This window comes from Medicago truncatula, chromosome 4 (assembly GCF_003473485.1).
Source record: "Medicago truncatula cultivar Jemalong A17 chromosome 4, MtrunA17r5.0-ANR, whole genome shotgun sequence".
NCBI lineage: Eukaryota > Viridiplantae > Streptophyta > Magnoliopsida > Fabales > Fabaceae > Medicago > Medicago truncatula.
This window is the reverse complement of record NC_053045.1, coordinates 7,499,493-7,517,031: the sequence shown is the minus strand read 5'-3', so window position 1 is coordinate 7,517,031 and position 17,539 is coordinate 7,499,493. Positions and strand designations below refer to the sequence as shown.

The window sequence follows — 17,539 nt, the reverse complement described above, 5'->3', positions numbered from 1 at the left end:
AAGTTCTAAGACATTTCAACACGGAAGAACGACCGAAAAAGGGTGAAAAAGTGCAAAATTTGTGCTGGAGCTGCTACCCCATGCGCCCTACGCATGGGCCATGTGTCTTACTTCATGCACCCCGCACATGGCAGACGGCCAGGAGGTGCCTTTTGCTTGTTTTCCAAGCTATTTTTAGTGGAAAATCCTAAATTTCATCTCTAAACCCCTATGCAGTGATGCACTAAAAATAGAGACCATTGCACACGCTTTTATTCATTGAGAAAGTTAGCAATACAAGGAAAGGGTCAAGTACCAGGAGCTTCATGGCAGATGATCTCCATCCTCCTTTCGTTTTCTCTAGTGTATGTTTTTATGTTGTTTTGTAATGACGTCGGTTTCCATGTGCAACTAAACCTCTCTTGATTATGGTTCCATGATGAACCCATTCTTATTTGTTGGATTCAATTAATAAAGTTTGTCATTCAGTTTATATTTCAATTGTCAGATTTAATTTTATATATGTCTATTCTCTAATGCTTTTTCAACTGAGAATCTAAATCACTAATCTTGAATATTGATCTTTAGACGGGGATAATAGGATCGACAACCCTTGTTTATGTCCGATCCTGACATTAGTAAAATTACTTATTTTATTAATTAAATTCTTTTAATGGAATTTAAATATGAATCTAGGGTTTTAATTCATCTTAAGGGAACCCCGCATTTATAACTGGTTGAATTGGGGGATAGTAAAATTAACTTCCACGGATATATCACAAAGTTTTAAATGCTATTTACTTAAATCAAATAGGTAGGACATGAACTGATGATTTACTGAGTTAATTTTAACAAAGACGAATGGGAATTTAAGGATTCCCCACTCGCCGTTATGCATCTGAATCAAACTAACATAATCTCGTATTGGGCATGACAATATAACCCTGCAACATTTTTAATCTCTTTTATTTTATTTATTTTCAAATAAGATCCACTAATTACGTTGAATGACAATACTTGTGGAGACAATAAACTTACTACTTTATTATTTGTTACGATTTGGTGCACTTATCAATATTTCCACCTTTCGCTCACTGGTACACAATGTCAAAAATTGACAAATTAAAGAAAAGAAAATCATTGAAAGTGAATATTTCATAGATAACCATATTTATGCCATATCAGCTTTTGATTTACAAAGGCAAATTAGATATCCACCTAGTGAACATGGCAAAACATTGTTCAGGAGCATCCGCAGGAGCTGTATGTCCTGAACCCTGCAAAATTAATTACCCAAAAATTGATATCACAAATTAGCATAATCACATCAAAGATGCTTAGTGCTTGTTTGGATTGGCTTATATTTTGAGTTTATATGCTGATATAAATACTTGGAAACTCTTTGAAAAACAATATGGAAATAGCTTACATCATCTTCATGTTAACTTATGAAAATAATTTGACTCTATTTTATCTTTTCTTATAAAAATAGCTTATAATTAAGCACTTATATGAGAAACTCTTAATTTGTTTATCCAAGCAACGAATTAAACCGAGTATTTTTCTTTTAATAACAAAAGATCACTTGTTATTTAATTAGTAATTTCTTACCTTCACAGTTGCAAATGTCATTCGATTTGAGCAAGTCCTTGTGTATCTACATGAAAGGAAAATTATTGATTAAGATTCATAAATCCATCATGGTGAGCAGAAAATAAGACATAAATTGTATATGTTAAGACCATATGAGTCTGATGCATCCTCAGCAATTTGGTTTCAAGGGATTATAAAAAGTTGATACTATCAAATTTATATTGAAGTTTGATGCTTACCCTCCCACTTGACCATTTACAAACCATGGCCTCCAATCATCTACAGTGGAGTAATTTAGATCCCTTATCCATGCTTGAGTAGACATGAAAGGAACAATTGCATCAAGAACCCCACTGCCAAAAGAAATTATAGATATAAATCCATATGGAAGTAAAGAAGATAAAAAAGACAACTAACAACCAAACTAACTATTAACCAACTTTATCTCTAATGGTAAGGAACACTAATTTTAAACAAAAACACTAAATTACAAAGAGAAAAACTTCACCTGTATATCAAAGAGCGGTATCCTTTTTTGCTTAGATTTGCATGAAACTCAACGCTGCTAAAGATCTCCTTCTCAAAATCAGTATTGTAACAACGATACCATTTTCCTACGGTTCCCTATATGATTTGGATATCCTTTAGTTGTTGAGATCTCTTTGATCCATTAAACTCAAATTCAAAACTATTTGTAGTGTAACATTAAAAATCACTAGAAATTATATGAGTTTATAGATTTATCACATCAAACCTCTCGAATATGCAGCGCCTGGCGAACACTCTCATTGTTAGACCATGTAGCAGAGAGGTAAAAGCCATAAATCTACAACAATAATGAAAATGAATAACATCAAATTTGAAACATTATGGATAAACATTGTGTCCGAATCTAGATAAGCTATGAAAAAATTACATAGCAGCTTATCTCAGGAACTGTGAGATGAGAACTAAGGGATGGGATCAGCTCCCGTGTCAAAGGTCTCCTCCGCCGACGCATATCATCTTCACATAAGCTATCCAATATGTTGTCCATATTAATTCCTGAGAGTAACTGAAGTTAAGAAATAAAAGTTTAACAATATGTCAAACAAAATCATTGAAGCTGAAAAAAAGAGGTAACTATTAAAGTGTAAACAACTTGAGGAATAAACAATTACTTGCATAACAAGTAAATGGTTATCACATAGCTACTGTAACTGTCTTAACAGTTAGTTTGTTAGTTAACCATAGTTAGGTTAAGAGAGTTGAGCTACTCTATATATAGGTGATAAACAACTCATTGTAATCAGATTGTGTGAATAAATTTTTCTCTTTCAATTTAGTTGAGATTGGTTCATAGTAGCTTTTCTGTGATAGTTCTCTCATACATGGAGAATCAAGTTCATCTTTTACAATAACTGAAGGGATTATCATTATCATAACTAGAATGCAAACAAGCATTTCAGCTTTTCACCGTCTATCATTTTTCTTCCATCTTCTCTGGCTATGTGTATGATTAACTGGACAATATTGAAAATGTTCCCTTCTTAACTCTAAGGGGCAAGGGGTAAATGTTGTAATTTATAATTTATAATTGGTATAAAACACGATGAAAGATGCAAAGTTTTACGCGGTCTTTAGAAAATTCCAATTATTTGATTTTTTTTTTTTTACTCAAGCTATTTGATTGTATAAAAAAGAACAAATTGTAGATTAAATAGATTAAATGAAGAATAAAATGTAAAGAGAAAATACTAAACTAAAACATAGTATCCTCTTTATAATAGGTTTACTTGCCTCATCAAAGGACCGGAGATCTTTTGAACACAACTCATTTTTGGAATCTACATGAATATACTCTCCTTTACAATTTCTCTGCAGTGACTGTTGTCAATAGATAACAGTAGACCATTAAGAAGCATAATAATAATAATAATAATAATAATAGAGATTAATTTCTATGTATTGACAACCTAAAACTTTCCTATACATGTATCTAATCAAATATGCCACTTTGTTATATTAGTTTCCTAAAATATCTTCACAAATATCTACAATGTGATATATGATTCCATGCATTTACACCGATAATATATACATATTAAATTGGTAATAATATTACCGAATAGAGTTCATCAGAGATGAGTCCCATTCCATGAGCATATTGGATTCGATAATTATATTCTTTGTGTGTTGTAAAGGGGTTCCCTAGCAGATATCCCTGAAAATGTTAAGACTTGTTTAGTCTTCATAATGCATATAACAAGATATATGGTATTTCAGAAATCCTTCTTTGGAAACCTGGAGATTTATCAATGGTTGGAGTCCTTTTTCATTTCCTGCTAATCAAATAAATTGAAAAAAGTTAGTAGGTATTTTGGAGTTCCAGCTTTGTAGAGCTTGTTGCGCACCCCCAAGGACGACCATGTGACTAATCCATCGTAAAATTTGTGCCTTTTAGGATTTCTAATTGTTGTAAACAGTTTATTTTAACTATTATTACTGGTTATTTGTATTCGGCCAACTAGCTAGGTTACATTAGCCTATATAATCACATTAGTGGTTGTAAATTATTCAGAACTTTGAAATATATTTGGTTTACACACTAACCATTAGAAATTTCTTGAAGAATGGGTGGGACAGGAATGCCAGAGTATGAATCAGCTCCAATGTAGAATTCATTTGGAAGAAATTCAGGGTGATCAATCAGCCACTATACAAATACATATGATTGTTTCAGTTGATCGGAAATAGAAATAGAAAAGCGTGACAAGAAATATGATAGCAATAATATGACCAACTTTTCTTAAACGAAGATCATAGTCGGCCTCCATCATGAATTAGGTTAAGTTTGAAGTTGTGAAAAAAACTATATCCTCAGTGCCAGTCTGAATCCTTGTTAACATAATGAACATACCTTCCTAAGAAATTGATGAGTATGGTGAACTAATTTCCAGTCGCTTCGATGTGCAGTGACATTTTTGGCATATGAGAAACCAGATCCAAGTGGCAAATCTACAAACATAATGCTGGATAGCTGACCAATAGATAATTATAAACATTAGTTCTTATTAAAGAAATTGGATTAACTTCAATGAATGAAATCAATTTTGAGTAATTGAGGTGTTATCAACACCTTTGTCCATGAATGTGGCCTCAAGACCAAACTAGGCACACTCCCGTTGTACTCCTTGATTTCAAATGCAAATGGACCTAACAACATTCAATTGATGACAAAATTACTCTATGAATGTTATTGTGTTGATCAATTTCAACATAATCAATTCTATGATATATCTTATACGAATTGCCTCAAAAGAATTTTAAGACTCAAGTCATGAATCTAATGACAAAAGAAAAAGTGGTTGACTTGCAAGAGAGAGAATTATGTGACTTGCAAAACAAAAGTGTGTGGTATGCAAATTAATAAACTCTCAAAACAAAATTCACAAAAAATATTGAAATAATCACTTTAAAATTACCTATTTGATGGGCAAGGCCAGAAAAAGAAGAACAACCAGGACCACCAGATAACCAAAGAATTAGAGGGTCTTTTTGAGGATTATTTTCTGACTTTACAAAATAATAAAACACTTGCATGTCATCATCTGTTTCCCCTAATCCCACGTACCTATCAAATTTATGACACATTATTTCACTAGAATTCTAATTTTAAAAAATATAAAATATTGTTTGTATGAATCCTTTCTTAGAAGATCTTGAGAATGCCCAAAAAAATGTTCAAAATTTATAACCAAATGGTTAGAGTTAAGGAGTTAATGAGTTTAGCTTAATGTCAAAATTTAAGAAGCATTTGTGTTCAATGTCGATCGAGAACAAATTTTAAACAAACTTCATTTATCTCTTTGTCGAACTCTACATTACCACTTTAAAGAATTGTATTTGCATACACTATTAGTATAAAACAGTTTTGCACATACATCAATTAAATCCATAATTTTTTTTTAAAGAATTAAATCTATAAAAGGCTTAACGGCAAAGCTTTTTACCGTTCGACTTATTTTCATGTGTAAATAATCTTTAATATATATGGATAATATTATTGAAAAAAAAAACATAAATTAAAAATTAAAATTACACATGTAGTTCGCATGTCAAAGTTTCTAAAAATGAATAGTAAAAAATGTTATTTTTGCTAGTCAAGTGACTTAGTGACTAGAATTCACTTTTTAAAGTGAACAAGTTGGGTGCTCGGGATTTGAACCTGTCCCCTATGCTTACAGAGACACGTACAAAATGTTATTTAAATATCTAAAAATTGCCAACGTATTACAACTATAGACACACACTAGTTGTTGTTGGACAACTATTTAGATGTCCAAATAACACATCTCGTACTAAAAAATAAAGTTAAGCTAAACCAATTAAATTTCATATCTTAAAATTGAGAAAAGAAAAAGGAATGATTAGGATTGGTCTCACCCCGTTTCAAGTTCAAAAGGAAGTGGTCCTTGAAAAACCAGGAAGCTGTTCAACCTTTGAGCCATAAGCTTCAATGTGAGATAATATCTGCAAGATAAAAAGTGCAAAAGCAAGTACAATTTGACAACAATAGTGAAGTAAATTATGAGAAGGAGGAGCCATCATGTACATCTTTGCAAGCTTCAATTAATTTTTCTGACTCTTAAAATGCTCTTGTTGATGATTAGTTGTTGAAAAGAACATGGTTCTATAAAATATAAAATGTAGAATGATTGAGTTGAAACTCGAACGTGTGTAGTTGTTTAGTGTTGTAGTAAGCAAGATCTAATATCATAAGGAGAAGGAGAAAGTATCTTTAAATTTTAGTAATTTTTATTATTAAATAAAAAACTAGACACATGATGCACACGTAAATTAAAAAATACTAAAGTCAATTATGAGAAGTTGGAGTCATCATCTCAATGCAAGCTTAAATTAAAAAAAAAAAATGTTTTTGTTGATGAAGAACGTGTCATTGTTTAATATTGTAACATGTGAGAAGCACCATTTAATGTTGTATCTGATACCAAATCAAACATCGATATAACAATGGGGACTTTTTTTTTTTTTTTGAAAGAACAATGGGGACGTTTTTTTACGTATACTCGTGCATGCGCATCTAGAAATATTGAAATGACTTTTTAAGAAAGATATCTTATCATATTTATAAAAGGGGCTGCTAACTTACACCCAACTAAAAACACTAAGGTGCAAGTAATTAAGCCGAACCTACTTATAATTGACTAAAACACCCTTTTGTTTATATTCTAATTAATTTTAAGTAGAAGGGCAATTTTGTAACTAGCTTAAAAAAGATCATTAAAAAAAGAAACAAAAAAGACAATGATATGCTTAAGGTATAAAAATATGTAATAAGGAAACAATATTTGGAATCATGAAAGTGGGTGTAAATAGTGAAGGTTGTTAACTTGCACCATAATAATACTTATAAAAATGAGTGTAAATAATCAAGTGAGTGTAGGTTGCTAACTTGCACCTTAGTGTTTTTAGGTGGGTGTAAGTTAACAGCCGCCTTTATAAAAATACTTCACACATACTATAAAATATGTACCCTGAAAAAGATGAAGTTAATAAAAAAAGACGAGACAATATTGTAAGAGTTCAACAGAGAAGACAACACAAACCTTCTTGAATCAATCGTCTGATGAGCCGATCTTATAAGTCTTTTTTAGGTATGAAAGTAATGAGAGAGAAAAGACTCAATCAGTCGGCATTATGCAAAACTTGGTTTGAATTCTTTTAAGAATGTTTTTCACTACAAGACAAATGGGTTTTAGATTTAGTCGAATATAGGACGCTAAAAGGCAAAAATTAGATGCTAACACCTTTTAGTGTTAGAATAGCATCCAAAAACGGGACGACTGTAAAAGCCTTGAAGCTAAACAATAGCATCCAACTAATGTTCAAATAGCATCTACATATATGGACGCTAAAAGTGAAGATAAATACAAACAATTAATAGTATACTAATAATGACGACGACAACAACAATAATAATGATAGTAATAAAATTAAGGATGTAAATTTTCCGATGTTACAACAGTGGTCGAAGATGGAGGGAGAGAGGCCAACAACTGATAGAGCTTCAAAATACATTGACACTAATTAAATAATTAAACTAACAAAATATTTGCGTCAATGATAGTGTCAACAGCAATAAAGCTAAATTGGGTAAAAAAATACATTTGTTTGATTTAGTGGACGTTAAACAAGATTTTTTGGACGCTAACAGACACTATTAGTATTAGAAATGATCTGACGCTAAATTTCTGACGTTAAATTGCAGTTTTCTTGTAGTGTTTGTTGATATAAACAAGGATAAAAATAGACGATGATTTCTCATACATTATATTCTAGTCCTTTCTACCTTTCTGTTTGTTTGCAAGTAGAAAACATTTAAAAACAGATGATTATTTGTAATACATAATTGATTTGCTCCTTTAGTACACAATGTTCAAATATTGACAATTTAAAAAAAATAAAAATCATTGACAAATGTACATCTTATGCTTCTGATTACAAAGGTAAATTAGATATCCACCTAGTGAACATGCCAAAACATTGATCAGGAGTGTACTCAGGAGCTGTATGTCCTGAACCCTGCAAAATTAATTAATCAAAAGTCGATATAATGAATTTGGATAATCCCTTTAAAGATGCTTAAATATTTCACTAAATTGAGTGTTAATCTTAAAAGAACAAAAAAGCACTAATGATTTAATTAGTAATTTCTTACCTTCACAGTTACAAATGTCATTTGATTCGAGTAAGTCCTTGTGTATCTGCAAGAAAGGAAAATTATTGCATAATATCAAGATTCAATAATCCATCATTGTAAGCTGAAAATAAGAACAAGACATTACTATCCTTTTCTAACAATTTCCTCCTATAAATTGTACATTGATAAGATCATGTGAGTTCGATGCATCCTCAACAACTTAGTTTCGAGGGGTAAAAAGTTGATATTATCATATTCATGAATTGAAGTTTGATACTTACCCTCCTACTTGGCCATTTACAAACCATGGCCTCCAATCATCTACAATGGAGTAGTTTAGATTCCTTATCCATGCTTGAGTAGAGATGAAAGGAACAACTGCATCGTGATCTCCACTGGCAACAACACATCAAAAAGTCTCATTGCTTCAAAATGGAAATTAAGAGTAATTTATACAAACCACTCAACTAACAAAGGCGTCTTTCAACTAAGGGTGAAGCCGTGAGGGCTTACACAAGACCCAGAGTGAAAAATACCTCCGAATACGGTGCAATGGACATGAGTTTCGACCACCTTCTAAAGCAAAATGCTCACTTTTGATGAGCTTAATCCAAGAAAAAGACTACAAACATATGGTGACAACACGAGCCTAAAAAGAAAAAACGCTACATTAAAAGAGAAAATCTTCACCTGTATATCAAAGAACGGTATCCTTTTTTGCTTAGATTTGCATGAAACTCAACGCTACCAAATATATCATACTCAAAATCATTCATGTAACAACGTTCCCATTTCCCTATGGTTCCCTGCAGTACTCAAAGCTATGTACATTAATATGATATTGATATCCATTAGTTGTTGAGACCTCTTTGATCAATTAAAATCAAATTCAATCTATTTGTAATGTAACAAAGAAAATCACAAGACATTATGATTTTATAGGTTTATCATATCAAACCTCTCGAATATGCAGCGCCTTGCGAACACTCTCTTCATTAGCCCACTTTGTGGTGAGGTAAAAACTATAAATCTACAAAAATAATGAAAATGAGGAACATCAAATTTGAAACATTTTATGCACGAGAATTGTGTGTTAGTCCAGACAAGTTATTGAAAAAAATTACTTGGCAGCTTAATTCGGGCACTTTGAGATGAGAACTAGGAGAACTCTTCAACTCCTGAATCAATGATCTTCTCCAGAGATGCGGATCATCTTCACAATAGCTATCCAAAATGTTGAATGTATTAATTCCTGAGAGACACTGCAGATAAGAAATAATAGTTTAAGAATATGGTAAACAAAATTTAAAAATTGTTGATTAAGTAGTTCAAATGAACCATAAGTATAGATTTAAAAATTTAGTATTTGTTTGGATATAAAGGAAAAAGTTGTAAATTAAATAGGTTAATGAAAGAGAAAATGCTACATCCAAACTATAAGTATCTTCTTTATAACAGGCATACATAAAATTGGAATGGTTTACTTGCCTCATGAAAGTACTGGAGATCTCTTAAACACAACTCATTTCCGGAATCTACATCAATATACTCTCCTTTACAATTTCTCTGCAGTGACTGAAAATATATAATGGTAGACCATTAAGCATAATAACATCAAAATTTAAATTCAAGTTCAAACACATCATCATTGTAATCAACAGGAAAATACAATGCATGTAGCTTTACTAAAACGGAAAAATGATAATAATAATAATAATAATAATAATAATAATAATAATAATAATAATAATAATAATAATAATAATAATAATAATACCGCATAGAGTTCATCAGAAATGAGCCCCATTCCATGAGCATATGGGATTTGATAATTTTGTTCTTTGAATGTTGTTAAGGGGTTCCCTAGCAGATATCCCTGGAAATGTTGAGATTGGATTAGGCTTCATAATTCATACAACAAGATCTATGGAACAAAGGTATTTGGGGTTTCAAAATCCCTATTTAGATTTTTTGTTTGTCAGTTATAGAAGCAACTGACAGAGATTATGGTTCGGAACCTTGAGATTTATCAATGGTTGGAGACCTTTTTCATTTCCTGTTAATCAAAGAAAAGGAAAAATTTCAGTCGTTGGTTCATAGGGTAAGGAGACGCTGATAATCTGAATTAATAGTCAGCTTTACGATAATAAACTCTTCGCGCTTAGCGTAGTGTCAAAGGAGAATAATCAAATCAATGTATTAGAGTAAGAGCACTAATTAAAATGATTAAGAAACTTTTAGGCCTCTGCATAATAATTATAAAGAAAATTACCATTACTTCAATGACTAATTCATATCATTGAGCCATTTAGAATTTCTAACCGTTTGAAATTTCTTGAACAAGGGCCGGGACAGGAATGCCTGAGTAAGAATCAGCTGCAATGTAGAATTCATTTGAAAGAAATTCAGGGTGATCAATCAGCCACTACAAATACAGATATTTGTTTTAGGCTTAATTTGTCATGATGGAAGCCAAATATGGTCTTAGTTCGAGAAAAGCAGACAGATGTGTGCTAGTTAGTACACTGAACATACCTTCCTAAGAAATTGATGAGCATCGCGAACTAATTTCCAGTCACTTCGATGAGCAGTGACATTTTTTGCATATGAGAAACCAGTTCCAAGTGGCAAATCTACAAAAATAATGCTGCATAGCTGAACAAAAGATCATTAACATTACTACCAGTAAATCACCTTCAAATAACAAAATCATGAAAAGAAAATATAAAAAGAATGAATATTTTGAATTGTAGAGCTATCTCATCACAAATTATATACATATTATAACCTCATGGCATATATATATATATATATATTATTTCTTATCCAAAACTTTGAATTAACTTAAGTAAATTAAATCAGTGTTGGATAATTGAGGTGCTCTCAACACCTTTGTCCATGACTGTGGCCTTGAGACCAAACTAGGCACGCTCCCATCGTACTCCTTGTTTTCAAATGCAACTGGACCTATTAACATCCAATATATGACATTGTCACTCTATAAATTTTATTCAATAGATCACTTTCAGCAGGATTAGTTCTATAAATAAGCTAAACCAAACACAAGAAAATAGCAAAAGTACAACACTGGTGTCTACATTTCAATGCAAAATGAATCTGCATGATGCAAAACCTATATGCCAATGTAACAAGTTGATGTATGTTTTCAAATGCAACCGCATCTACTATTGAACATCTGTTTCACAACTTATACAAACTATCTGTATGAATACAAAACGGAACAATTGAAATGTTATACATTGTTATCTCACAGAATAACATTTGTCTCTGATGTGATTAGCTATGCTGCATAATCAAAAAGTTTTAAGGTACAAGTACGTCTATATAGAATCTTAGTTGAATTTGAAATAATAATAAAATTGAAAAATTTACCTAAAATATAAAAACACAAATATCAGAAATGACACAAAAGGAGTAAAGCCTATATTCTGTTAATATCTTAAGAGGGAAGGTCCTTGAATTTATACTGATTGTTTGCATTCAAGTGAGAGGCCGAGTAAAACATTGCAGAATGCAGCCTAAAAAGAAGAGTATGATGGATCTGAAGCAATTAAATGGCCTCCTAACTAAATGAGAAACTAAACCTCTTAATAGCTATGAAGCACGGACACTCCTCGCATTAGGTGTTCCCCGGTGTCGGATACGCGTCGGTGTCCGACACCGACACAACACCGATACCTATGATCACACTGAATTATGTCATTTTCTCAAATTATTATCGGTGTCGGCGTGTCGGTGTCCGTGTCCTGTCTGTGTCTGTGCTTCATTAGTAACAGAATACACCTGTCATACAAAGTGCTTATTTGGATTACAATCTTTTGTACCACCTCCGGTCCTTATTATATGAAAAACTTTCTTTTTTAGATTCATTGAATAATGAATACCGGAGGTAGTATTTCTTATAATTTGGGTTGGGCCTTTACCCAAATCCTACAAAATCTGTTTGTAGAGTGAAAAATGTCTCTTACTTATAAACTCATTATCAGACCATATCTCATTTAGCCACCCATGCCCAGTATCGGACATCTGGAGTGTGCCCCTAATGGTTCTGTTGCAGTAGCGAATGGTCCAATAAATCTTGGATAGACTGATACAATCTTAAAATTTGAATTGGATCTAACTTAGCCACTGTAAACTAACTTATAGAGCCAGAGATGTCTATCACTTATAAGCTCATATTCAAAATGTTTATTTTTTGAAGAAGACAAACTAGCCCACAAAAATTAACATCGGGGAGAATCGAACCTGAGACCTTGGGTCCCGAGAATGTTAAACAGAGCTTTGCAACTAACAAAACAATACGTGTGTAGAATCCACTGATGCACTATCAACAAACTGTCATAACAAGATTCAATAATTAATAAATTTGTAATTTGAAAATTACCTATTTGATAGAGAAGGCCAGAAATAGAAGAGCAACCAGGACCACCAGTTATCCAAAGCATAAGAGGATCTTTCTGAGGATTACTTTCTGACTTTACAAAATAATAGAACACTTGCATGTCATCATTTGCTTCTCCTAACCCTACGTACCTATCAAATTTATGACACATAATTACATTACTTGCTACACTGCACCCCCATTAACAGTAGATGGTGTTTGAAATGCCCCAAAAAATAACCGTTAACATGGATGGATTCAAGGGGTTAATGAAATTTAGTTAAAGTCGAATTCAATAGAAGCAGTTGCGTTCAATGTTGACGAAATAATTCTTAATGAAACTTTATTTACTACTCAGACGAACTTTTTTTTACACCAGAAGAGTAGACGGAACCTACACTGCCCATATCATTCAAAAAAGTGTTGAATATGACACATATACAAACACAAGCGGGGCAAGGGCGGAGTTGAGCTACAGCGTTGAGAAGCTCCCTCCGTCCCTGCCCTTTCGTTTAACTCAAACATGTGTCACGTCCAACTGTTTGTTGTGGGGGTTGATTGGGGGTATTGTTATATTCTGGATCATAGTGCTTTTTAGAACTATAGTTGTTTCATAGTCACAAAGGTAAGCACAATTCGACGAACTGTGTTAAATATATGATCATATTTCATTGAATCTGGATCTTGCGATTTATGTTTTCTTGAATCTTTTGTTAATAGTTCTTGTTTTAACAAAAAGTATCATTTTACACATATATTACCATGTAGATAAATGTGGAGACATTTTAGGAATTACTATAATAAACAAAAATCAACATAATGATGATGGAATATGATTGTATACATTGGTAAAACCTTTTTCAGGTGAATAATTATTTTCGTCCTTAAATGTGTAACAAATATCACAATAGTCTCTCAATGTATCAGAAATTTTAAAATACTTCACTACGTTGGTCCAATTTGTCTCTGACGTTAGAAATGTTTTGTTAATAATGTCATATTAGTCTCTCAGTATATTTACTTATTGTTGTATGAATCCAAATAAGTACTTATTTACTAACTCAACTCAGTGACTATTTGGAACAATAGAATGCACAATTAGAGACTATTTTAAAATTTGATTCATTGATGAGCTATTATGACTACTCATTACACATTTTGGGACGAAATTAACTATTTATTCTACCTTTATTACATAGATAATATACACCATACACCAATTAAATTCATAAATTAAAAATTAGAAGTATATACCCAAAATTTCTAAAAATGAATGTAGATATACTAAAAACAAACAGTTAAGCTAAACCGGTTAAAGTGGAAATGAAATAAAAAATGGAATGATTAAGATTACTGACCCAGTTTCAAGTTCAAAAGGAAGTGGCCCTTGAAAACCAGGAAGATGTTCAACCTTTGAGCCATAAGCTTCAAGAGGAGTTAACATATGCAAACTAAGAAGTACAAGAGAAAGTAGAATCTGACAAAAATAGTGAAGTGAATTATGAGAAGGAGGAACCATCATGTTCATCTTTGCAGAGCTTCAACTAATTTCTCTGACACTTTAAATGTTCTTGTTGATCATGAGTTGTTGAGAAGAACGTGTGTTCTATAAAATATAAAAAGTACATATAATGATTGAGAAGAACCGTTTAGTTTAAACTATAAATCCATTTTGAGTCTATATAACCATATGTCACAAATTTTAAACTTATTTTTTCTATTATTGGTCAAAAATAATAAAAAAATAAGTGTATTTTATTTTTGAGAAGAAAAAAAAATAAGTTTTTTAATGTTGCGATTTTGACCCCCGTGAAAAAAAATGATAAATTTTATCCTTTATGAACTAGCCTCTTTGTAATATTTCGAGTTTGATGTCAATGGATTGTTTGACAAAATTGGGGATTTTTTAACCTGAAATTGTCGATGGAATTGAGGAATGGGGAAGAAGGAAGAGATTGAGGTGGAGTAGAAGGGACTAAATTTGTTATTTTTTTAATAGAAAGTCAAAATCGCAACGTTAAAAAAGTTAAGAATCAAAAGTACACTTAAGTCAAAGAACACAACAATTCAAAAGTTGTTACATAATGATCATATAAACATTAGGGTAAAAGAACAATAGTCGGCCCAAGGTTTTTAGTGAGAAAAACTCCCAACTTCGCACTAAGATCTCTTTCTCTTCTGCTCATCGAGAAGATGTGGTTTTAGATCAACTTTTGGCCTAGAATCACCTCTCCGAATCTTTTTTCCCTTTTCTTTCGATCTAATAACTGATTTCCACATACATCAAGTTATTTATTGTGTTTTTCGTGATTTCGTCATTTGAGTGCAGCGTTGTGTTGTTTGTCGTTTTTTATGATGTTGTTTGATTTTGCGCCTTATTGCAGTGTTTGTTTGATTCATATTGAAACATCAACTTCAATCAAAATGATTTGGATGTTAACGTTGTAGATCCGAAAGCTTGAGTATCAGTGATTTAAATTTTATCATATTATTTGTGGACATTTTGCCGTTGTATGCTATTAACTTAGGTGTTGTGAGTTCGTTCGTAGATTCACCCTTATACTTTCTTAGCGATATTGATAATGTTATTGTATCTATGTATTCTATCGAATAAATGATATCTTTTTGTCAATAAAAATATCGTTTAATTATCATTTTACATCCATTCTTAGATGAAGTAGTTTGAACATGCAACCCAAGAATATTGAGTTTAAACATGCAACCCAAGAATATAAACGTCCTAGATAGATCTTACAAACCACATAAATAGTTTTTTAATTTTGGTGATGTTGGTCTTACTTATTTCATTTTTATTTTCTTTATTATGTGGCGTTTTTAATTTTGATTGATAAATTGATGCTTCATATTTTGGACATCAACGTTGCAAATATGTGTATGAGTATTTTAGTCATCTTAATTTTATCATTTTATTTGTATGTATTTTGTCATGTATGCTATCAACTTAGATGTTGTGAGTTTGTTTGCAGATTTATCTATTACATTGAGTGATATTGAATGATATACACTATCAATTTAAATGAATGAATATCATTTTGTTTTTTAAACATATTTGATGCACTTCCCTTTTTAAATATTCAAACCATAAATTCCTTGAAACAAAATCAAACCATAAATGCACAAAATCAAATCATGCTTATTGTTATCAATCATTATCTTGCAGTGAATTTTGTCGCACCGTAAGCATAATATTTTTTTTTTCCAGCCAAAATATGAAGAAGACGAAATCACGAAGAAAAAAAACTTAAACATGAAACCTTTAACACGATTTTCTTGTCCTTTTTACAAACGCAAATTAGATATCCACCTAAGGAACATGGGAAAACATTGCTCAGGAGTGTACTAAGGAGCTATATGTCCAGAACCCTGCAAAATTAATTACATGAAAATTGATGTAAGGAAATTGCACAATCTCATCAAAGACACTTGGGTGTATTGGATTAGGATTTTAAAAGATAATTTTTGTTTAAAAAAGTCTTGAGGATTTTAAAAGACTTTGCAGAATTTTGATGACTTTGATGATTTTAAAAGACTATTAAGGATTTCAATAGATTTAATTCATAAGATTTTAAAGGATTTGAAATGATTTTAAGGATTTCAAGAGATTTCAAGAGATTTTATGAATTTTAAGAAATAATTGAAAAAAATATCATAACACACTCTCTTTCACAAAATCTCAATAAAGACTTTTTTATTTATTTTATTTTTTACAGAGAGAGAGATAAGGAAGGAGAGAGGGGAGAGGAAAAGAGAGAGTAAGAGAGAAGGGAGGAGAGAGAGGAAGAGATAGTAAAATCTTAAAAGAAAAAAAACAATCTTAAGAAATCTCATGTTTTCATGAAAAAAATTTTCATGCTAAAATTTCACTAGAAAATCCCACAAAATTCATCAAAATCTGATTTATTAAACAATCCTTCGAAATTTGAATGATTTTGAATACCACTAGACTTTTTTTAAGTGATTAAGAGTCTTGATTGAATACCACATGACTTTTTTTAAATGACAGAGAATCTTGATTGAATAACACAAGACTTTTTTTTAAATTGAAAAGAGTCTTGATTGAATACCACAAAACTTTTTCATTATAAAAAAGTCTATTAAAATCCCTTAAAATCATGATTCAATCCACCCTCCTTAAATAATCATGTTTTCACCAAATTGACTGTTTTTTCTTAAAAGAACAAAAGAGCACTTGTGATTTAATTAATAATTTCTTACCTTCACAGTTGCAAATGTCATGTGATTCGAGTGAGTCCTTGTGCATCTGCATGGCAAGTTATTAAGATTGGGATACATGTCAGGATCAGACGAGTCTGATGCACCCTCAGATATTTGGTTATGAAGAAATAATTAAAAAATTGGATAGGAGGTCAAACGGGTGAAACCTCGATGTTATGGTTCAATAGGTTCAACCATGATTGAATCGGATGACAAATAAGTAAATGAAAAAGTAAAAGTATTGAAAAAAAAAGCAAACAATTAAAAAAGCAATGGACTTAGCCGCGATTTTCAAGTATCTATTTGAACACAAAAATCATGTTTAATATATAGTAGGTATAGGTATATTTAAACATTTGAAAAACATGTGTATTTTTTGATGCAATTTGGATGATTAATGATATATGAATACAATGCACATATAAAAAATTATGATTAATGACTTTCAAAATCATATTTAATTATGTTGCAGCTTCATATTATATTTTGGACATCAACGTTGTAAATCAGAGATATGAGTTCGATCACTTTAAATTTGTAATATTATTTATAGGCATTTTGTCTATGTATGTTATAAACTTGGATGTTATGTGTTTGTTCACAGATTCATCATATATATTTCTAGC

The 17,539-nt window shown here is 31.3% G+C and overlaps 1 protein-coding gene and 1 pseudogene across 1 annotated transcript; both read right to left on the bottom strand.

The window, feature by feature from the left end:
• Positions 1 to 999: 999 nt before the first annotated feature.
• LOC112421299 (serine carboxypeptidase-like 9) lies at positions 1,000 to 6,321 on the bottom strand (annotated as a pseudogene).
• Positions 6,322 to 7,876: 1,555 nt separating this feature from the next.
• On the bottom strand, positions 7,877 to 14,318 carry LOC11421514 (serine carboxypeptidase-like 12). Its single transcript, XM_024782467.2, has 14 exons — positions 14,036 to 14,318; positions 12,681 to 12,829; positions 11,166 to 11,242; positions 10,811 to 10,930; positions 10,598 to 10,700; positions 10,294 to 10,331; positions 10,053 to 10,151; positions 9,764 to 9,850; positions 9,400 to 9,537; positions 9,234 to 9,305; positions 8,966 to 9,081; positions 8,557 to 8,670; positions 8,294 to 8,339; positions 7,877 to 8,157 (listed from the first exon to the last, which is right to left on the bottom strand). Exons 1-14 carry the CDS (start codon positions 14,203 to 14,205, stop codon positions 8,074 to 8,076), a joined length of 1,413 nt encoding a protein of 470 aa, XP_024638235.1. The 5' UTR covers positions 14,206 to 14,318; the 3' UTR covers positions 7,877 to 8,073.
• Positions 14,319 to 17,539: the final 3,221 nt, after the last annotated feature.

Bases quoted from the DNA above. Each gene is read 5' to 3' on its own strand.
- LOC11421514 (XM_024782467.2), bottom strand. From the start codon at position 14,205: ATGAACATGATGGTTCCTCCTTCTCATAATTCACTTCACTATTTTTGT. The intron at 10,152-10,293 runs GTTCCGAACCAT...CAACATTTCCAG, and splicing joins AACCATTGATAAATCTCAAG to GGATATCTGCTAGGGAACCC. The intron at 8,340-8,556 runs GTAAGTATCAAA...CCTTTCTTGCAG, and splicing joins GTAAATGGCCAAGTAGGAGG to ATACACAAGGACTTACTCGA.